This window comes from Phalangium opilio, unplaced genomic scaffold (assembly GCF_054372755.1).
Source record: "Phalangium opilio isolate 3A_F unplaced genomic scaffold, DU_Popi_V2 ptg000209l_1, whole genome shotgun sequence".
Lineage (NCBI taxonomy): Eukaryota > Metazoa > Arthropoda > Arachnida > Opiliones > Phalangiidae > Phalangium > Phalangium opilio.
Genome location: NW_028324217.1, coordinates 17,714,772 through 17,738,063, shown reverse-complemented (window position 1 = coordinate 17,738,063; position 23,292 = coordinate 17,714,772). Strand labels below are relative to the sequence as shown.

Below are 23,292 nucleotides of genomic sequence, written 5' to 3'. Positions count from 1 at the left end.
TTTACCTAAGTTTCTCTGTTCAAAGTAAAATCAAATTTTGCAATTTTTTGAGATTTTCCTACATAGTCCTAACCAAAGGAATATTATGTATGAGCATTTTTTGTCCTATGCTTTCCTATAAAAACACGTTTTATCTCCTATGAAATCCTATAATTCAGGAAAGAAGAAATTTACATTTTTGGCTGGGCTCCCTGCAACTATCATTTTCGTGATAATTAAACTTCTTCAAGTTTACTGAAATGAAGTGAATCCGCTAAAACTTCGTACATTCGTAACCTTTTAGATTTTGAAAACAAACCGAACTTTATATCATCTGGGAAATTTGTATCAAGGAGACACAGGGGACACAAATTAAAAGAGAGTTCAGCTTTTTGTGCTGACTTCGATTTAAACTTATATTGATGGGTTAATTTTCTTTCTGTAGAAAAGTCCAAGAATGAACTTACAACTCGATGCGAATATTCTAAGAATGATCAAGAACTTCAAATGCGAAAGAGGAACATTGAAGAGATCTTCAAAAGTGATGAGTTCGACTATTCCAGCAACAAGAAAAGCCTTTTGATCACACATCAACTTATTCACAGTCCGGAAAAACCATTCAAATGTGATCAGTGTGAATATAAATGTACGCACAAGAGTGCTTTGATCACACATCAACGCATTCACACTGGAGAAAAACCCTTCAAATGTGATCAGTGTGATTATGCCAGCACGAAGAAGAATAGTTTGATCACACATCAACGCATTCACACTGGAGAAAAACCCTTCAAATGTGATCAGTGTGATTATGCCAGCACGAAGAAGAATAATTTGATCACACATCAACGCATTCACAGTAGTGAAAAACCCTTCAAATGTTATCAGTGTGATTATGTCTGCACGCAAAAAAGCCATTTGGTCACACATCAACGCATTCACACTGGGGAAAAACCATTTAAATGTGACCAGTGTGATTATGCCTGCACGCAGAAGAACCATTTCATCGCACATCAACTCACTCACAGTGGAGATAAGCCATTCAAATGTGTTCAGTGTGGATATGCTAGCACTTACAAAATTAGTTTAATCAGACACCAACGCATTCACAGTGGAGAAAAACCATTCAAATGTGATCAGTGACAACATTAGCGCGTCGATGTGCTTTATGATCACACATCAACGAATTCACGGTGTTGAAAAACTTCGTATTTCATCATTGTGATTTTAGGTGAGCTGCGAGAGTAATTTTATCAGACCCGTCAACACGTTCACAGCAGAGAAAAACCCTTCTAATGTGATCAGTGTGACTTTACCAGGCGAACCCTTCGCACGTGATCGCAATAAATATTCAAAACCACTGACCATAACTAAATATTCAAAAGAATTCTAAATGAAATTTATTTCGAAACAGTAGTGGAGGATGCCAATGTATAATCTTCATTATAGGTTAATACTACTAAATTTTTAACTTTTTAATTTTTTTACTTACTCTGATTTTATTATAAGTGAATTTTAATTGTTTGAGTTTCATTTTTAGAAAGAAAGTTAGTTGTACGAGCCTTTAATATTGTAACGAGTATTAAAATTAATAAAAATCTGTTTAAATGATATTAATTTTCAGTTGGTAATTCAATTGAAGTGCCTAACCTTGTCATACTGAGATAAATATGGCCTATATTCGTTTCATTTGGCAATATCACATCTCTTTCCTTTGAGATATTAACAAATGAAGTTTTTGAGCGGTGCAAGACTGTATTCGAGGTTTAGCATATGAATAGACCATTCCATTGTTTACTTGAAGAGAAACCAATAGACAGCGTACTCCCCTCAAGCCAAGAAGCAAAGCAACGTCCCACCGACTCGTACTGCTTCGTCGAGCGCGTCAAAGGGCCAGGCTTTCCAGCGCTGTTAGTCAGGCGTCGCTAGTATCAACTTGTCTACTTTTTTTACAGGGAGTTTGCACATCTTATCTTTATTTTTGGTAACTAAAATTGCCTCAGCGCCGCACTTTACAAAGACTACTCTCCTTATCCTGGAACTAACTGCAAAAATTCACAGAAAAATGTACCTTCAAACAAAATAGCTATTAGAAAACTGTAGTCTCTCATTGAAAAAGCAAGACATGACCTTGCAAAGACGCAAGTGCAGGTATTTTACAATTAACGCATCATCGCTCGGTGTACCAATTATTTAAACCATTTTTCCTAACGTAGGGATTAATAATAATGAATGTAAATCCTTTATTGTTTAGTAATAAACAATGTATACAGGGTTTTTGTGAAATGTCCATCAATAATGAAAGAGCGTATTTATTGGGCCATTTTGAGTCGAAAATGTTCAATGGCATTTTTCCGTCCGAGCCACTGTTTTCAAATTATGATTGGAGTAATTTACGGATGACCCCTTAAATTTAATTAAGAAATTGAAAGACAGCGCTAATTTAATGAAGGGGTCATCCCTAAAATATTCAAATCATAACTCGAAAACCGTGGCCCGGACGGCAAAATGTCATAGAACATTTTCGACTCAAAATGACACAAAAAACATCACCCTTAATTTGTGATGGACCTTTCAAAAACACCCTGTATGTTGTGTTTAAAACATGGTGGGAAATATTTTAAAATCTATATAATATCACAAATATCCACCTTTTTATTAAAATTTGAACTAACATTATCTGTAGCAAAACCAATGTTCTAAAACGAAGCATTTTAAATTTCGCGCCAAAGAGTAGATTTTCTCGCTATTTACGTGTTGCTGTTGGAAGTAAAACATCCAGTGGTTATTGCGCATTTCAATTAATGGGCGGGGCTTTACATTTCCCCACTCGGTCTATATCCCACTCTAGCCGCTGCGACTGCGAGCAGCTTGTGTCCAGGAGCGCATGATCGAGTTGGCTATGGTATACCCCAGGTGCCAGCCCCGGCCCCCAGCCGCGCCGTGCTCAAAAATTAAAACCTTCTGAGTCTGCTAGAGATTAGTTTTTGGCGGCAATTGGTGTAGTTATCTTTTATTCCGATATCCGTAACAACTTCAGTTAAGTTTTAGCCATACAGCTGGGAAACGGTAAATAAAAGAGGAATCTATCTCTCCAAAGAGCAAGAATATCATAACAGTGTAAGTGATAACTGATAACATTATTTTTATAGAGTTTAATCAATAATAAAAGAAATACACATGGGTAAAAAATATTATTAAAGTTAAATGGAAGGTGAAATCAAGCGATTTTTTACCGATTCTTCTACTAAGACCAGTCTGCATAATGAAATATTCAGGAAATACCTCAAAATGTTTTCAAAATTCAAATTATTTTGAGATTTTATGGATAATTTGAAATAAGCACCTCCGACCAATCGCATAACGCTTTGCATTCCTGTTAAAAAAAAATTCGTTGCACCCTCTACATCTCCCATCCAATTTTAAAAAATCTCGCGCTAAATTTCATTCGTCATGAAGCACGTACCGCGAGAATTTTGTTATCAAGAGGGCAGGGTGGTACGCAATTGCCCAGAGGTGCTTATTTCAAATAGTCCATAAAATCTCAAATAGGTAAAAAAACACTTAACCATGGACATGAGTAATTTTAAAATTTATGATAACACTATTACTAAAATAGTATATTTTTTAAGCCTCGACTTAGAACTCTGTTGTACTAAACTTATCAATGCCAAATCTTGATTTACATTTATTTTTATTATATTAAAACTTTTCGTGTCAAAGGTCCTTGACAAAGAGAGATAATCGAGATATTACATCGCAGTCCATGAAAGTGTGAGTTCCTCAACTGAATGTCGAAGTCAAAAAACGATTTGGAATTGTCTCTTGAAAGAAATATGGAGAACGATTCAATCGTAGAATCTTTGGAAGCACAGGAATCTAAAAATAAATGTCATGAGAAAGGAAATATTGAACCGAGCTGCGGTTCATCTGAACTGACCCCGGTTCATCTGGATAGCGACTTACCGGATATATCGCCTGAACCTAAAAACGATACTTCAGTGCCCAACTTAGACGCCCTTGAACCTTGCACGTCAAACTATTCGTCTGCTAGTTCGAAAATTGGTAAGTAATTTTCTTCTTAAAAAGTGTGGGTACCTAGAGAGAGAATAGCCCGAGTCATACTACTGTGTTTGAAAATAACCTTGAGCAATGTATCCACTGAAGCTGGTAAAAAGGGTGAATTTGAAAAGTCCGTCAATTATGAGGGATCGTGTTTATTGGGAACAACTGAGTGAAAAGTATCAATGAACATGGGGTGTACATCAATTGGTTACAGATATATGCCCCCCCCCAAACATTGACCATTATAACAAGGAAATATCCAACAATGTAGAGTACGACTTTAATCCGAGTAACCAGCTTGTTTAGAACTATCAGACAATTTCTATAACTTTCAATCTAAGTTAGATTCAAAACCTTTAACTAGCTTGTTGATGGCACTTGAAAACGACTGTCGTACCTTTTCAGCACCGCGGTTAGCTTCCATTTTCTGTTTAGTTTGCTCGAGGTTTTTTTCTCTAGTCGGAATACGTCATTCGTGTCTGTAAGACCTATCCCCCTTGGGATCCAATGGGAAAGGGCGGAGTAATGACGGACATGAAAAGGGTTTACTTGTCCACTGACACCGGCGTAAGAGTAGAAGTTAATGATCTCGCAACTTATACCTTCTTATAGTATATTCCTTTTTGTTTTAACCATAGCTAAGTTATTAATTTGCAAAATGTGAAAATATCTCAGGGTTTGAAATGATTCTTAAAAGGCCTATGGAATCACTCGTCGCACAGTTCATAAGACATGTTACAAATGTTTCTCAGTTGTTACTGAACACTTGTCATTAAGTGACGTTGGTGAAACAACATAGATTCTCGAAAATTGACGCCTGGTTATGGCGATGTCAAAGGCTTAGTTCCGACTAAATAGGATGATGAAACTACTGCAAAACCGCGTGTAGTCAATTGACGTGTCGTTCGCGAACTAGCTCTCATTATGTCTCTAGCATTACGAAGTATTAGAAGTGTCATACTTATGGAATATTTCTTATAAACTTATGGTGATACCAACGAACCAAAATTATGAAGTAAGGTCTGCATGGTGAGCAACTGATCACCAAAACTGGCCAGGGATATCTTGCAACAGCCGACGATTTTCCATCTGAAAATTTCGTCCCAAGAGTATTTTTTTATACTATTTATACTCCTATTTTTTCCTATGAGGGATTTACATTTTTGGCTGGGCTCCCTTCAACTATAATTTTCGTGATAATTAAACTTCTTCAGAAGTGAATGATAATCCGCTAAAACTTTGGAAATTCATAACCTTTTTGAAAACAAACCGAACGTTATATTATCTGGAAAATTTGTATCAAGGAGACACAAATTAACAGAGGGTTCAGCTTTTTGTGCTAACTTCGATTTAAACTTATATTCAAGGGTTAATTTTCTTTCTGTAGAAAAATCCAAGAATGAACTTTCAACTCGATGCAAGTACTCTAAAAATGATCAAGAACGTCACATGCGAAAGAGGAACGTTGAAGAGATCTTCAAATGTGATGAGTGTGACTTTTCCAGCAAAGAGAATAGTCTTTTGATCACACATCAACTTATTCACAGTCGGGAAAAACCATTCAAGTGTGTTCAGTGCGAATATAAATGTTCGCACAAGAGTAGGTTGATCACACATCAACGCATTCACACTGGAGAAAAACCATTCAAATGTGATCAGTGTGAATTTAAATGTACGCAAAAGAGTGGTTTGATCACACATCAACGCATTGACACTGGAGAAAAACCATTCAAATGTGATCAGTGTGAATTGAAATGTACGAAAAAGAGTGGTTTGATCACACATCAACGCATTCACACTGGAGAAAAACCATTCAAATGTGATCAGTGTGATTATGCCAGCAATAACAAGATTAGTTTAATCAGACACCAACGCATTCACAGTGGGGAAAAACCATTCAAATGTAATCAGTGTGAATATAAATGTACGCAAAAGAGTGGTTTGATCGCACATCAACGCATTCACACTGGGGAAAAACCGTTCAAATGTGACCAGTGTGAATTTAAATGTACGCAAAAGAGTGGTTTGATCGCACATCAACGCATTCACACTGGGGAAAAACCATTCAAATGTGATCAGTGTGGATATATATGTTCGCAAAAGAATGCTTTGATCACACATAAACGCATTCACAGTAGTGAAAAACCCTTCAAATGTGATAAGTGTGATTATGCCTGCACGCAGAAGAGTGGTTTGATCACACATATACGCATTCACACTGGGGAAAAACCATTCAAATGTAATCAGTGTGAATATAAATGTACGCAAAAGAGTGGTTTGATCACACATCAACGCATTCACACTGGAGAAAAACCATTCAAATGTGATCAGTGTGAATTTAAATGTACGCAAAAGAGTGGTTTGATCGCACATCAACGCATTCACACTGGGGAAAAAAGATTCAAATGTGATCAGTGTGGATATATATGTTCGCTAAAGAATGCTTTGATCACACATAAACGCATTCACAGCAGTGAAAAACCCTTCAAATGTGATCAGTGTGATTATGCCAGCAATTACAAGATTAGTTTAATCAGACACCAACGCATTCACAGTGGGGGAAAACCATGCATTCAAATGTGATCAGTGACAACGTTAGCGCGTGGAAGTGCTTATTGATCACATATCAACGAATCCATGGTGGTGAAAAACGTCGTATGTGATCATTCTGATTTTAGGTGAGCTGTGAGAGTAGATTTACCATGTTTTACCAGACCCGTCAACGCGTTCACAGTAGAGAAAAACCCTTCTAATGTGATCAGTGTGACTTTACAAGCAAACCCTTAACTGTGATCGCATAAATATTCAAATCCATTGACAATAACTAAGTATTCAAAAGAATTCTAAATGAAAACTATTAAGAAACAGTAGTGGTGGATGCCAATGTATAATCTTCATTATAAGTTAATACTACTAAATTTTTAACAATTTAAATTTTTTACTTCATACTCTGATTTTATTATAATAGTATTTTAATTGTTTGATTTTGTAACTTCGACCCATTTCATTTATTGAAAGAAAGTTAATTGTACTAGCATTTAATATTCGAACGAATATTAAAGTTCATAAAATCTATTTAAAGAAGATCAATTTTCAGATGCTAATTCAATTGAAGTAGTGCCTAACCTTGTCATATTGTGAAAAATATAGTCAATTCATCTTGAACAAATCAACGTCCCGCCGACTCGTACCAGGGAGTAAGGAACGTTAGATCGTACTGTCTCTAAACGCGAGTAGCTTGCTTCGTCGAGCGCGTGATCGAGTGGGTTATAGCCCAGTACTTTCAATTAATTACGCAAGGCAGGGTGGGACATAATAATTTTTATTAAACTGGACATTTGGCCAGCGACCCCCCCCCCCCTGGCCTGAAATAAACTGAACCATGACCATTGACCAGTTCGCGTCGTTGGCTGAATTTTAGAAGTGGATAATTAAAATAGTTGAGATAATGTCTGGACTCTGGTTACCCTTGAATTTTCCTCGGATTTAATTTATAAACTGGTCCAGGCACTATTTAAACTGGTCATTTGCCCTGTGCCACTGCTTTATTTCCCACGCTGACTAGTAGACGCCTTTAAATATATGCCATATCCGTCTCGAAGATTTCTTCCAGCTACAAACAGCTTCCATTACAAGGGGCCATGCGCACAAACTATTAAAAAGCCCCTCAAACACTTGTCCACTACTCTCTGTCTAACTCACTTCACCCATTTCTTATATATATTCAAATTCCACTCCAATAATAACAATATTACAGCCTCCATGTCTTAGTCTGGGAAACTTAACTGTCTGGTAGTCATTCCAGGGAGGAGAGACTTGAGAGGGAGCGTTAAAGTGAATAGGCGCGTTCGTTCGCTTTCCTGGCTAAACTCGTCTCTCTCTGGCGCTGACTCGGGGACTCATTGCGGTGTCCGCGCGCATGCGTCAAATTTAAAAACCGGCTTTGAACTAGAAGGGGAAGGTCGTGTTTGAATTTCTGCCATGGTTAACTATAAGAAGTGTTGTTTTTTAATTGTTCAAGTAACCCTAAGTATTTAACAAGACCCGACATGGTCATAGATGGGCACTATCATATCATTTGATAGTTTTACCACTTGATACGATAGAAAACTAAATCTGCCCCAATCAAAGTATCAATTTTGATAGTTATTTTCGAGAAAAATTTGAATTATAATGATCGATTGAGTTTGATAGCTTAGAAAGTGCACTCGAAGTTGATATGATTCATTGATTCGTTGAAATCTTCTAGAGAAAAATATCGATTCTCAACGTGATCTGGCTACTAACCCCATCTTTTAGAAATCATAAAAAATGATAGGCATTATTCCTTGAGAAATAAATTGATTCTTTGAGTGAGTTTATTTGGCGACATCTGTTTTCTGATTTCATTTTAAAAAAATTATGAGCTAATCTTTGATAGGCAATTTTGATAGTTATGAAAATTTCTGGAAAGATAAGTCGTTTTTTGAATGATATCGAAGTTTTTAATATATTTTAACGCTAGCAAGTGTAGGTTTATTCTATAAGAAGATTCTGTACTTGGTGGTCGTTATAACCCTCTCAAACAAATAAATAAAAATAAAATAAACGATGGTTCAACAGTTCAAACTGTGAAGACGGAGCTTCTTGTATATAGAAGCTCCGTGCTGTCACTGATGTGAACGACTACTCGAGGAGGAAGAACGATTCCACGAAATCATCCAAACGTAGAAGTAGATAAATTAAAGTGTAGATTTTCTGATTTTTATTACCCACAGTTTTTAATTGCAATTTTTGCCTTTAATTATTATTAGTTAACCGTTTATAGTAGATGGTTTAGATTAAATCAAGGGCGAATAATTTTAAAAATTATGAAAAGTAGCTTTTGAACTATAGACAGTTAAAAGTCAAACTTGAGAAATGAGATTATGGAAATTATATGAATATATGAAAATATTAGAAATTCTACAAAATCAGGAAATATCAGGAATCGATTAAACAGAGTAAAATTAGGTAGAGACCAAATCAGTTTGATCGAAAACAATCAAATTTAAAGTCCGAAAATTAAATAATCGATTAATTTAGTCGTTCCTAAAGATTTCAATTTGATTTGATAGGCAAAAAATCTATCTAACAATGAGAGCCAATCTAACATATTGAAGGAAGATTTGATAGTTTCACCATCTATGATTTGTTGAGAGGGAAAAAATCTATCTAACAAATAATGCCAGTCTAAAATATAGCTAGAAGAATTGATAGTTTCGCCAAATATGATAGTTTTGAGAGGAAAAATATCTATCTAACCAGCAGTGTCAGTCTAAAATATAGTCAGAAGAGTTGATAGTTTCGCTATCTATGATAGTTTGAGAGGAAAAATATCGATCTAACCAGCAATGTCAGTCTAAAATATAGTCAGAAGAGTTGATAGTTCCGCCATCTATGATAGTTTGAGAGGAAAAAAATCTATCTAAGAAGGAGTTCCACTCTAAAATATAGCCAAAAGAATTGATAGTTTCGCCATCTATGATAGTTTGATAGAAAAAAAATCTATCTAAAAAGGAGTGCCCAACTCTGGACATGGTAAATATCGTTTTCAAACCATTTCCCAAACCAAAAACAAAGCTTGAAATTTATTGAAAGTGAATAGAAGCTAGTGGAAATCGGTCTTTCACAAGCTAATATCCATCTTTTACATTTTTCTATCTGGGTTTTTGGCTTTGGGAACGCGTGGAAGGATATTCCTTTCATATATTTTTAAGCGAATACCTTGAATCATTCCTACAACCGTTACAAAAACAGGGCTCCCACCAAAATCTCAAAAATAAATAGGGGAAAAAGGGACTTTTCTTGATAAAAATAGGGTAAAATAGGGACCTAAATTTTAAAAGTAGGAACCAAAAAGGGACCACTGGTAAAGCAAAATGATATCTATTCTGTGAAAATATCACAAACAGTTAGGAACCTATTACTCTTTTCTATTTTTTCGACAAAATAGGATATTATTTCTGACTTTCTTTTGTTTATATTCTTATTCTTAGGGAACGGTAGGTTTTCTGATTAGAAGTAACTATTTTCGTATCATGTTTACTAACTAACTTGAACAAATTTCTCTGACCATTTGCAATAACGTACATGGCGAACATATATGAAAACCAGTCTAAATTCAGTCGAATATTTTTCACCCGTTTTTGTTGTTATAAAAATTGGCCAATTAATTCGTTTAAATTTAACATTAAGTAAATCATAAATAACCGGCGCGAGCGAAGCGAGCTCCGCAAATTTGGGTCTCTGCTAAAATCTCAGACAAGACATTTTCAGGTCACCCTTATACTTTTTCTGAGGTTTATAAAAATAGGGTGATTTAAGGACCGAATACCAATTTTAGGGTAGATTAAGGACCTTGTAGGGAAATAGGGACTTTTAGGGACCTGGTGGGAACCCTGCAAAAACAATTTGGCATTTTTATTAAGCCTCGGTTTCCTCCCAACAGACGTTGATTGTTGGTTGAACAGAGTGAGTGGGGCAGCAGTCGATGGAAGCGGAAGCTGGCGCTGGCGGCAGAGAGAATTTTTAAATTATCTCTGCTGGCGGTAGTAAACGACGTCACTCGCGCCTGCGCGTTAGCTAAAATTGAGGAACGGAGATAAAAATTCCTACCCCCCGCCCCCCCCTTTCTTTCCCATTTGCCACTGTATGACGGTTTTTTTAGCATTAGATCAACACTCCCTCTAACGTTCCTTACTCCCTGGTCATTCTTATTGGCGCGAAAAGTGGGAGACAAAGTAGACGCCGAAAACTCCGCTCGACCATTATGATTACACTCCATCAAACTCACTTCACCATAAATTTCCCTTGACTGCACTCCAATTAACTGACAAATCGAAATTACGGAAAGCCCTCTCTACCCACTACTCCATAAATCATAACTTCTTTATCGCATAATTACTACACATAAAACAAGATGGCCCCGGCCAGATTAGAGCCCCATCGTTTTTAAGGCTCCAGCTATGTAAAACATTTTACATGTAAAAAATGCCATAATCTTTGAAATCCCAATCGTTCCCCGGCTACATAGATCGAAAAGAAGCCCAATTTGGGCGGTAAACCGACCATCTGGAAACTGTGAAGCTATTTCAGAGGAAGTAAGTAAATAAATAATAACAAGTTGGGAAACCAAAATAAACCTCTCCGAGCCGAGAGGAATTTACTTTCTAAACACAGGTCCACCAGCCAATGAGAAAAACCGGAAATACATAGTTCAAATTGGCGAAATATCGCCAAGGTCTTTAGCAAAGGCTTAAGCGTTTAACAATTTCTTTTGTATCCTCAATAATTCCAATGAGGACCTAAAATGTATCACTGAAGGGTGTATTTAACTTTCGGCTCACTCTGAACCGTTAACAACTCCTATAAGAGGAGGCGAAACAAGGTCATTTCTAGTTTAAATCTAAAATATCTTATTTCACAGATCCAATCGTTTCAACAGTTGTGGATAGATGAAGAATTAACATCCATATTATCTAATGAATATAAAAAATGCGTTTACACTATATATAAATGTAGTAAAGCTGAATTAAAAAGTAAACACCAAATTTGAAATGTTAATATCAAAAGATGTTCTTGGAATATTAAGATGAAACAGAGCTTTATAGCTACACAACTACTTAAAGAATCGTAATGCCGAAAAATATTTAAAATATTTCAATTTAATATTCTGCAAAAAGGAAATGTTATCGTTTTGTAAGAGATCTTATCATCCTACTCGCTTTATGTTAACTTTGATGTGCGTGTAGTGTTTCGATTCGGATGCAATCTTCATTACTCGTTCTATATAAACTCTCACATAGAAATAAGTTTATCTTAAATAATTAATTAAATACCCCAGTAGCACAAGCCTTCCGCATAACAGTCGGTTAAAGGTCGAATAGTCGGTTTACGGTCCAGTCAGCTGTACCATGCTTATTTCGATACTTTTCCGACTCATGAAGCCGACTACTTCTTTTAGTTGGCAATGCCGACATCTATCTGACAGTTGGAACAGAGATGGTTTAAAGTAGGCTTGCCTACCGTCTAGAAAATTTCAACTTATTTTTTGCCAATTGATTACCGACTCTCTCGCGCTAGTCGGTATTGTGACGTTTAAGAAGAGTAAAATTAAAAGCAAAGTTATGCTTAGGCCGTTTAGTAACCGACATTTATCCGACAGTTGGAACTGAGATGGTTTAAAGTAGGCTTGCCTACCGTCTAAAGAATTCCAACACATTTTTTGCCAATTGATTACCAACTCCCTCGCGCTAGTCGTTATTGTGACGTTTAAGAAGAGTAAAATTAAAAGCAAAGTTATTCTTAGGCCGTTTAGTAACCGACATTTATCCGACTGTTGGAACTGTGGTGGTTTGAAGTAGGCTTGCCTACTGTCCTAAACATGTAACCCACTTTTGCCAATTGATTACCAACTCCTTCCCGCTAGTCGGTATGGTCACGTTTAAAAAGAGTAAAATGAAAAACGAATTTGTTGTATACGCCTTCTTTTTCCGTGGGACGGTTTTTTTGACTTTTACTATTCCGCATATGCCACCAAATTTTTTTGTTATATATTTAACTTATACTATATTTCGACCCACAAGCAGAAGTTGATAATACTATATTTTTGGCAACACTAGAAACATAACGTTACAAAAAAACTGCAAAGCAAGAAAACACATCTGATTTTCTAGTTTGAATTTTCCCTCCTGTAATTTCTCGGGTCAGATGACACGCCTCTGTTCTATTGGCGTAACTAAGATAACGCCATGCACGTCATCATCGAAGAGGGCGCTGCTAGTGCGAAAGCAAGTTAGCCTTTCCAGTATCTCTGACGCGGCTGGGTCGTTAGAATGTTTAAACGAGATTTTTGTGGTCGAAAATGATTAGTTCTAGGCTTGCGTACTTCTAATTTCATCGCTAAGGTTCTTTGTCACACTATATAAACTAGAAACGTCTTCGTTTGTCACGTAAGGTTTGAATTTTGTTATTGAATTATCAATTTATCTACTTTTTAGAGCCAGTTTTATGCATAAGCCTTTGCTTTTTTACCTAGCTTCTCATCTGCTGGGAACCACAGCCCTATAAAGTGAAACCAAAACTTAAACGTTTATGTATACCTTCAGTTTCTTTGTTTGAATATAAAAGAAGCAAGTGCTTTGGGGCGCTTGGAAATCAAAAACCTTATATATTAAAGATTTTTGGTTGTGAAAATAATACTGAATTCCAAAATAGATCTCAATTTGTTTTAGTTACAGAATTTTTTTGCGGTTTCAAACATTTTAAGAGAAAAATGTGTGAAATAATACCCTTTAGAATTGTATGTTTTTCTTTTTCCTTAAAGAAATCTGTAAGTGTATATCAGGGTTGCCACAGTACCTGGATATCCTGGAAAAGTCAGGGAATTTAAAAATGGGCCAAAAGGTCAGGGAAAAGTCGGGAAATTTTAAAAATTTTGGCAAATTCTGGGAACTTGATTTAAGTGGGTAAAAGTATTTATTGAAAGAGTAATGAAAGTTTCTCCTTATCCTCTCTTAACACAGAAAACTCCATGAGCAATCCTTAAAAATGTCTAGAATTGTTTTTATGAAGTAAATGCCTTCAAAAAAGCTCTTAAGACTGTTATTTATAGTAAAAATTATTCTTATTCATTTTGGTGCAACAAATACATTGGAAAACTTAATGTAGAGAGTTTATTTAATTATAAGCACTTAAAACGTGCTGTAAAAATTTACCCTACCGCCTTAAAAGGTCTGGGAAAAGGTCAGGGAGACCCTGTATATTTTTCATTAAGATTTTTGTAATTTAAGAGAAAGTAACTGGCCACATCGAAGATATTAACAATGAATATTAATAAATGCTTTAATTGATGTAAATATTATACTCGCCCTGAAAAATTTTACTTTTGGTTAAAACCAATTAGCTAGGCAGCTAATATTTCCATTCGACTAGTCGTGTAATATCGAATACATTGTTTAATATTTGAAATTTTTATAATTGATGCTCAACCTGTATGTTACTTGAAATACTCAAAGTACAAATTCTAAAGTGATTTTCATTGAAAATGTATTAAAGAAATTTCAATACTTGGTATCAGTATCCTTTACTATAAGCGAATGAAGCCTCGAGTTAAGGCTTGATCGTCGCAAAACCGTCGGGCCTCGAGTTAAGGTTTGATCGTCGCAAAAGCGTCGGACCTCTTGCTGACAGGCGGTTAAGTCGACTCTCAAACGTGTTGGATGAGGGTCCTATTTCATTCGTGTCGTAACAGTCGGTAAACCAGTGGGCCGTCGACCCACCGGGCGGACATTTCGATTCTCAAACCCTTACTCTACCCGCCCTTTACCGACGATTTACCGTTCCTATACTAAAAAGCCGGGAAATCGTCGGATTGAGCGCGGCTTTAGGTAGGCATAATGACGCCGAAATATAGTCGGCCAACAGTCGTTTTATAGTATCCTCAAAACAGTAGGAAAACCGGCGGGCCATCGTCCCTCCAGGCGGACATTTCGACTTTCAAACCATTACTCTCCCGACTTATTAGTGACTTTTTACCAACTCGTCGGTAACACACAAAGCCGACCATGTAGGCCCTACGTCGGCAGTGCTACTGGGGTATAAATGATATTGATTATTTTAATCGCCAGTAAATAACTTTAAAAATAGTTAAATCGTTTAAAATGAAGTTGTTCCTATTATCTTTCGAAACTTTGCTAATATTGACGTTTAAAGTGAAGGGTACCCCTCTTGCCCACTTTTTTCAAATTTTGGGAATTATATACGATACGTTTCCATTATAATAATAGATGAAAACGCATTCGCGTGAACCGATGGTGGAAGCCCCGCCATTGGGAGGCTAGACGTTTCTCGTAACCCTAGCCGATCGCCGCGTATATCTTAAAACCAAACGATAACGATGGAGAAGAAGCCGAAGCCGGAATGGACAAAGACCTGAAGATGGTGGTGCATAGAAGCTGGTGTCAATGTGGGATTGACGAAGAACAGAAGATGGTGGTGCTTACGAGCCAGCAAGTACAGGCTAGTGTCCATGTGGGATGGACAAAGACTAGCAGATTGTGGTCCTTAGTAGCCAGTTAGTAAAGACTGGTGTTGGTAGATGAATGGCCAAATTTCCGTGAACCGCGAACGCGTTCCAGAAATCGGGTATTTGTTTGCTTCGATTTGTAAACTGCGAACGAGGTCACGTGGGGTCTGACAGACAGACAGACAGACACACAGATACGGCCGGTGTAATACCTCTCCGTGACATACGTTACTCGGAGAGGTAAAAATCTTTTCTAGCGTCGTTCAAAAATGACGAACTATACTGCGAAAGGCGGGACTGTGGCACTACTACGGCCCCAGTGAAACTAATAGCCTCATCGTATATATATGCTTAAACACATACTGAAACCTGATTAATCGCATCCTTGCCGCGGTCCTCTGACCCAATTTGCATTGAAACCTCAAAAAATAAAAAAATATTTGGTAGTTATCTTTTGTTCCGGAATCCGTAACAACTTCAGTTAATTTATATTTTTTAAGCCATACAGCTAGAAAACGGTAAATAAAAGAGGAAACAATTTCTCCAAAGAGCAAGAATTGATAACTGATAAAATTATTTTTATAGAGTTTAATCAATAATAAATGAAATGCACATGGGTAAAAAATATTATAAAAGTTAAAAGGAAGGTGAAATCAAGAGATTTTTTACCGATTCTTCTACTAATTATAAGACCACTCTACATAATGAAAACAGGTTTTGATTTTATGGATAATTTGAAATAAGCACCTCCGACCAATCGCATAACACTTTGCATTCCTCTTAACAAAATTTTCATAGTACGCTCTACATCTCGCGCAGTTTTAGAAAAAATCTCGCCATAAATTTCATTCGACATGGAGCACGTGCCGCGAGAATTTTTTTATCAAGAAGGCAGGGTGGTACGCGATTGCCCGAAGGTGCTTATTTAAAATAGTCCATAAAATCTCAAATAGGTAAAAAAATCACTCAACCATGGACATAAGTAATTTTAAAATTTATGATAACATTATTACTAAAATAGTATATTTTTTAAGCCTCGACTTAGAACTCTGTTGTACTAAACTTATCGATGCCAAATCTTGATTTACATTTATTTTTACTATATTAAAATTTTACGTATCAAAGGTCCTTGACAACGGGCCCGCGGAATACTTCCCTCTTGGCCTTTCTCTCCTAATAAAAAAAAAAAGGTCCTTGACAAACAGAGAAAATCGGGATATTACATCGCAGTCCAAGCAGTGTGAGTTCTTCAACTGAATGTCGAAGTCAAAAAACGATTTGGAATTGTCCCTTGAAAGAAATATGGAGAACGATTCAATTATAGAATCTATGGAAGCACAGGAATCTAAAAATAAGTGTCATGAAAAAGGAAATATTGAAACGAGCTGCGCTACACCGGAAATGACGCCGGTTGATCTGGAAAGCGACTTACCGGATATATCGCCTGAACTTGAAAACGATACTTCAGTGTCCAACTTGGATGCCCTTGAACCTTGCACGTCAAACTATTCCTCTGCTAGTTCGAAAATTGGTAAGTAATTTTTATTCTTAAATAGTGTGAGTACCTGAGAGAGTCGTACTGCTACCGTGTTGGAAAATAAGCTTGAGCAATGTATCCACTGACACTGGTAAAAAGGGTGATTTTGAAAAGTCCATCAATTATGAGGGATCGTGTTTATTGGGAACAACTGAGTGGAAAGTATCAATGAACATGGGGTGTACAACATTTGGTTACAGATATATGCCCCCCCCCAAACATTGGCCATTAAAACAAGGAAAATCCAGCAATGAAGAGTACGACTTTAATCCGAGTAACCAGCTTGTTTAGAACTATCAGACAATTTCAATAACCTTCAATCTAAGTTAGATTCAAAACCTTTCACTAGGTTGTTAATGGCACATGAAAACGACTGTCGTACCTTTTCAGCACCGCGGACAGATTCCATTTTCTGTTTAGTTTGCTCGAGGTTTTTTCTTTAGTCGGAATACGTCATTCGTGTCTGTATGACCTATCCCCCACGGTATCCAATGGTAAAGGGTAGAGAAATGTTGGACATGAAAGGGGTGGGGCTTAGTTGTCCAGTGACACCGGCGTAAGAGTAGAAGCGTAAGATCTCGTGCTGTCAAAGACTTAGTACAGACTAAATAGGAAGATGGAACTCCTGCTAAACTGCGTGTAGTCAATTCACGCGTCGTTCCCGAACTAGCTCTCATTAAGTCTCTAGCATTACGAAGTATAGGAAGTGTCATACTTATGGAACACATCTTATAATCTTATGGTGATATTAATGAACCAAAAATTTTGAAGTAAGCTCTGCATGGTGAGCAACTGAACACCAAAACTGGCCAGGGATATCTTGCAATAGCCGACGATTTTCCATCTGAAAATATCGTCCAAAGAGTAATTTTTATACCGTTCATCATCTTTTATGCATAATCAGATGCATGTGCTAAAATGATAACCCGTAATCCTTACTTCAATAAATTTATTTATGTCATGATTGTAATAGTGCGACGCAAAGAGAAACTTTGAATGATGCGCTACCCTTAACATTGCTAAAATGTTTACCCGTCAGTCCATTCTAAAAACGAGGGGTTACATTTAACAATGCTAAAATGATTACACATAAGTAACCCTTAATAGAAGAACAGAAAGTTCTAGTGATTACTACCTCGATGTTCGAATTACCTTTAACAGTCAAACTAAGAGACTCATCGTATATGTACATCATACGATTTGGCTAAAAACAACCTTATATGGATAAAAACTAAAAGTACACTTCGTTGAAACTTGTTTGCGCCGCAATATGAGAAGCCCTCCTTTATCCAAAAATAGTGTCGTAGAGGGGCTACGTATGATTATCTTCCCAACCGTAGCAAGGGGGTACAAGCGGTGAATAGGCTCATGAAGTAGCAGATGCTAGCTCTAGTACCAAATGTAAAATGATCTTTTAACCTTGTTTAAATAATCACAGTAGTTTTTTGGCACCTTCTATAAAAAAACTTTGTTGTTTAATGAAATGACTTTGTCTTTGGCATTTAAAATGGAAGCGATGCGCTTCTATGGGACAAATTGATCTACATTTTCAGTTCCTGCGTCACTAAATCCATTTTAATTGTCATTCCACCAATTTCAAAAATTATTATTTATTAAATTTAATTAACTCCATTTAGGGCTATTGGAATGGGAAAATATTAAATAACACTGACCAGCGTCCAAACTACAGGGAACCCAGGGGTCCTATAATTCCAACAAAATTCTATTTTTTTGCACTTGACCTATATTATCATATAATATCCTAAATTTTTCGACGTTTTCGTATAGTTTTGCATCAACTTTATCAGTATTCAGCTCAGTTATCGAGATCCCATTTGATCAGACACCGAACTTGCTGAACTCCCTTCCCTTGCTCAGGATTTTTTATTTATTAAATTTTATTTATCTAAGTTTCTCTGTTCAAAGTAAAATCAAATTTTGCAATTTTTTGAGATTTTCCTACATAGTCTTAACCAAAGGAATATTATATATGAGCATTTTTTGTCCTATGCTTTCCTATAAAAACACGTTTTATTTCCTATGAAATCCTATAATTCAGGAAAGAAGAAATTTACATTTTTGGCTGGGTCCCTGCAACTATCATTTTCGTGATAATTAAACTTCTTCAAGTTTACAGAAATGAAGTGAATCCGTTACATTCGTAACCGTTTAGATTTTGAAAACAAACCGAACTTTATATCATCTGAGAAATTTGTATCAAGGAGACAAAGGGGACACAAATTAAAAAAGGGTTCCGCTTTTTGTGCTGACTTCGATTTAAACTTAGGCATATATTGATGGGTTTTTCTTTCTGTAGAAAAGTCCAAGAATGAACTGTTTACAACTCGATGCGAATATTCTAAGATTGATCAAGAACTTCAAATGCGAAAGAGGAACGTTGAAGAGATCTTCAAATGTGATGAGTTCGACTATTCCAGCAACAAGAAAAACCTTTTGATCACACATCAACTTATTCACAGTCAGGAAAAACCATTCCGATGTGATCAGTGTGAATATAAATGTACGCAGAAGAGTGGTTTGATCACACATCAACGCATTCACACTGGGGAAAAAGCATTCAAATGTGATCAGTGTAAATATAAATGTACGCGGAAGAGTGCTTTGATCACACATCAACGCATTCACAATGGAGAAAAACCATTCAAATGTGATCAGTGTGAATATAAATCTACGCAGAAGAGTGCTTTGATCACACATCAACGCCTTCACACTGGGGAAAAACCAATCAAATGTGATCAGTGTGGATATAAATGTACACTGAAGAGTAATTTGATCAAACATCAACGCATTCACACTGGAGAAAAACCATTCAAATGTGATCAGTGTGAATATAATTGTAGGCGGAAGAGTGCTTTGATCACACATCAACGCATTCACACTGGAGAAAAACCATTCAAATGTGATCAGTGTGAATATAAATCTACGCAGAAGAGTGCTTTGATCACACATCAACGCCTTCACACTGGGGAAAAACCATTCAAATGTGATCAGTGTGGATATAAATGTACTCTGAAGAGTAATTTGATCAAACATCAACGCATTCACACTGGAGAAAAACCATTCAAATGTAATCAGTGTGAATATAAATGTACGCAAAAGAGTGCTTTGATCACACATCAACGCACTCATAGTAGTGAAAAACTCTTAAAATGTGATCAGTGTGCTTATGCCAGCACTCAGAAGAATAATTTGATCACACATCAACGCATTCACAGTAGTGAAAAACCCTTCAAATGTGATCAGTGTGATTATGTCTGCACGCAAAAAAGCCACTTGGTCACACATCAACGCATTCACACTGGGGAAAAACCATTCAAATGTGACCAGTGTGATTATGCCTGCACGCAGAAGAACCATTTGATCGCACATCAACTCACTCACAGTGGAGATAAGCCATTCAAATGTGTTCAGTGTGGATATGCTAGCACTTACAAAATTAGTTTAATCAGACACCAACGCATTCACTGTGGAGAAAAACCATCCAAATGTGATCAGTGACAACATTGGCGCGTGGATGTGCTTATTGATCACACATCAAGGAATTCACGGTGTTGAAAAACTTCGTATTTGATCATTGTGATTTTAGGTGAGCTGCGTGAGTAATTTTATCAGACCCATCAACGCGTTCACAGTAGAGAAAAACCCCTCTAATGTGATCAGTGTGACTTTATCAGGCAAACCCTTTGCACGTGATCGCAATAAATATTCAAAACCATTGACCATAACTAAATATTCAAAACAATTCTAAATGAAAACTATTAAGAAACAGTAGTGGAGGATGCCAATGTATAATCTTCATTATAAGTTAATACTACTACATTTTTAACAATTTAAATATTTTACTTAAAACTCTGATTTTATTATAAGTGAATTTTAATTGTTTTAGTTTGTAACTTCGACCCATTTCATTTATTGAAACAAAGTTAGTTGTACAAGCATTTAATATTCGAACGAATATTAAGGTTCATAAAATCTATTTAAAGAATATCAATTTTCAGGTGGTAATTCGATTGAAGTAAATGCCTAACCTTATCATATTGTGAAAAATATTGTCATTTTATTTGGAAAATCATACTCATCTATCTCTTTCCTTTGAAATATTAACAAATGAATAGTTTTTGAGCTGTGCAGGACTGTATTAGAGATTTAGTATATGAATAGACCATTCCATTGTTTACTTGAAGAGAAACCAACACACAGGTGGGAAGTCTACTTTTCAGCGTACTTCCCTCGCGCCAAGAAGCAAAGCTTGAAAGCAACGTCCCGCCTACTAGTGTTGCCTTTAATGCGAGCAGCTTGCTTCGTTGAGCGCGTGATCGAGTGGGCTATAGCCCGGTACTTTTTACCTCTCCGTGTGACGTAGTCCAGGAGACGTTCTGTAACGGCCGTGTCTGTGTGTCTGTCTGTCTGTCTGTCTGTCTGTCCTTTGTTACACCCACGTGACTCAACTCATCCAGCGTCTATTCACTCGATCCAACTACTTGATTCAACTCGAGTTGACCTGTCAAGCTGAGCCAAAAAGTTGGATCGTCTGAAAGAGCCTTAAATATACTTCAAACTAACTTTATACCAAGTTTCATGCTTTCTTGAAAAAGTGCATGATTATTTCAGCTATCCTCCAGACTATTTTTAGTACAGCGAGTTGCACATCCTATAGACCTTCGAATGTTTATCACGCCCACCCCTCGCTTTTGAAAATTGTTATAGATAGTTTTTGCGGTCCAAGTCTGGCAGAATCTCCGATATTTTCTCGACATGATACTTCTAGAGAACCACAGTTCACTCCACAGCAGTGACAGTAGTCTTCACCACACATCCTCTTGTTCAAAACCATTTTATTAATTGCTTGGACTAGTTTTAAAATTTAAGAAGTGAGGGTTACTGGTCCTCAGGACCAGTTTATTAATTAAGAACAAAGGTGGGGGGCCAGTCCGGAAACCAGTTTATTATCTCGGACACTAGGGGGGGGTCACTGGTACCAAGCAGCGTGGGAAGTAAGGCGGTGGCATAGGGCGAATGACCAGTTTAAAAATTGCCAGGACCAGTTTAAAAATTGCCAGGACCAGTTTAAAAACCGTTCAAATGTGATCAGTGTGGCTATGCATTCACGCAGACGAGTTCTTTGTACGCTCATCAACGCATTCACAGTGGGGTAAAACCCCACAAAAGTTATCAGTGTAAATATGCCAGCACTAAGAAGAATAGTTTAATCATACATCAACGCATGCATAGCGGTGAAAAACCCTTCAAATGTGATCGTCGTGAATATAGATGCAGTCGGAAGAGTCATTTGATCGCACATCAACGCATTCACAGTGGTGAAAAACCCTTCAAATGTGATCAGTGTGGCCATGGATTCACACAGAAGAGTTCATTGGACATTCATAAACGTATTCACAGTGGTGAGAAACCCTTCAAATGTGATCAGTGTGAATATAGATGTAGTCGGAAGAGTCATTTGATCGCACATCAACGCATTTACAGTGGTGAAAAACCCTTCAAATATGATCAGTGTGAATATAGATGCAGTCGGAAGAGTCATTTGATCGAACATCAACACATTCACAGTGGTGAAAAACCCCACAAGTGTGATCAGTGTAAATATGCCAGCACTAACAAGAATACTTTAATCATACATCAACGGAGGCATAGCGGTGAAAAACCCTTCAAATGTGATCAGTGTGACTATGCGTGCGCGCGGAAGTATCATTTGACCTTACATAAACGTAACAGACACGTGTATGAATAGATGGATTTACCTTTTTAAATATGTTGGACAATAACCACATTTGATCCTCTGAATCATGGGCCAAAACTGTGTATGTAACAATCCATTAAATTTCTCCATTCTAAATTGTATTAACGGAAGCGCCGCTCATTTTCGGAGAAAATACTCTTGGGGCACTATATACTGTTGTAACACCGCATAATTTACCATTTTCCTAAATTACCGCAATTTTCTTACCCTAGTCCTGGATCTTCATTTGCGTCTTTCATTACTTTAACTTCGTCATCGGCTTTAAACAATAGAGATAGGAAAACGGTCGAATTCAAACTTGTTGTTTTTCCAGTACTTAGTAGGTATATGACGTAAAGAGGTTTAATTTGCTGAATTTTACTGTTCAATCATATTGTAACGTATATTTTATCATGCGTTTATTAGTATAAGCAGGAGTTCATGTAACTTTGCATTCTGTATATTGTCTCAGTTATCAAATTTTAATCTACATATATATTTTCGAGAGTTGTTTGTGTGAATTTTTCTACTTTCCGAGTATGACCAAGCTGCCTTTATATCGGTAACACTATGGGGAAGTTTTAAAACTGGTTTGATTGAGTTCTTCTCTAGACTGGTAATGCGACGAACCCCTAGACATTAAGCCTGTTAAGTACGTACTATTCTATTCTGGACCCGTAACATGTTTAAATGCGTTGGACAAAACGTTCACACTTTTTTATGTTATTTTATGCATAACGTACATTTGAACTGTAGCACTTACTACCTTGAATAATGAAAATAATAAAATGCCCTCTTTCCCAAGGGTCTTTACTCATTTCTTATAATCGCTACCAATTATTTCGACCAAAAATATTTTGACAGAGAGGGGGTGCCAGAACGCAATAAATAAATTGGTAACTTGTCTAT

The 23,292-nt window shown here is 36.7% G+C and overlaps 2 protein-coding genes and 1 long non-coding RNA gene across 3 annotated transcripts; all 3 read left to right on the top strand.

Moving 5' to 3' along the window:
• The first annotated feature begins 486 nt into the window (after positions 1 to 486).
• On the top strand, positions 487 to 7,034 carry LOC149620977 (uncharacterized). Its single transcript, XM_089854663.1, has 9 exons — positions 487 to 611; positions 837 to 1,115; positions 1,517 to 1,523; positions 1,601 to 1,603; positions 1,793 to 1,886; positions 1,932 to 2,043; positions 3,809 to 4,041; positions 5,429 to 5,610; positions 5,761 to 7,034. Exons 1-9 carry the CDS (start codon positions 487 to 489, stop codon positions 6,622 to 6,624), a joined length of 1,899 nt encoding a protein of 632 aa, XP_089710789.1. The 3' UTR covers positions 6,625 to 7,034.
• Positions 7,035 to 12,788: 5,754 nt separating this feature from the next.
• Positions 12,789 to 14,262, top strand: LOC149620976 (uncharacterized). Its single transcript, XR_016375314.1, has 2 exons — positions 12,789 to 13,013; positions 13,100 to 14,262. It is a non-coding gene; the product is annotated as an uncharacterized LOC149620976 (long non-coding RNA).
• A 2,083-nt stretch (positions 14,263 to 16,345) lies between these two features.
• Positions 16,346 to 22,736, top strand: LOC149620975 (uncharacterized). Its single transcript, XM_089854662.1, has 4 exons — positions 16,346 to 16,619; positions 18,943 to 20,140; positions 21,565 to 21,640; positions 21,760 to 22,736. The coding sequence occupies exons 1-4, from the start codon at positions 16,346 to 16,348 to the stop codon at positions 22,393 to 22,395; spliced, it is 2,184 nt and encodes a 727-aa protein (XP_089710788.1). The 3' UTR covers positions 22,396 to 22,736.
• The last annotated feature ends 556 nt before the right edge of the window (positions 22,737 to 23,292 follow it).

What these genes read in the sequence shown, in the direction of transcription:
- LOC149620977 (XM_089854663.1), top strand. Translation starts at nt 487, where the DNA reads ATGCGAAAGAGGAACATTGAAGAGATCTTCAAAAGTGATGAGTTCGAC. An exon ending in GTCTGCTAGTTCGAAAATTG is followed by an intron (nt 4,042 to 5,428) that starts GTAAGTAATTTT and finishes TTCTTTCTGTAG; the next exon opens with AAAAATCCAAGAATGAACTT. An exon ending in GGGAAAAACCATTCAAGTGT is followed by an intron (nt 5,611 to 5,760) that starts GTTCAGTGCGAA and finishes ATTGACACTGGA; the next exon opens with GAAAAACCATTCAAATGTGA.
- LOC149620975 (XM_089854662.1), top strand. Translation starts at nt 16,346, where the DNA reads ATGTCGAAGTCAAAAAACGATTTGGAATTGTCCCTTGAAAGAAATATG. An exon ending in CTCTGCTAGTTCGAAAATTG is followed by an intron (nt 16,620 to 18,942) that starts GTAAGTAATTTT and finishes TTCTTTCTGTAG; the next exon opens with AAAAGTCCAAGAATGAACTG. An exon ending in AAACCATCCAAATGTGATCA is followed by an intron (nt 20,141 to 21,564) that starts GTGACAACATTG and finishes TTAAGAACAAAG; the next exon opens with GTGGGGGGCCAGTCCGGAAA.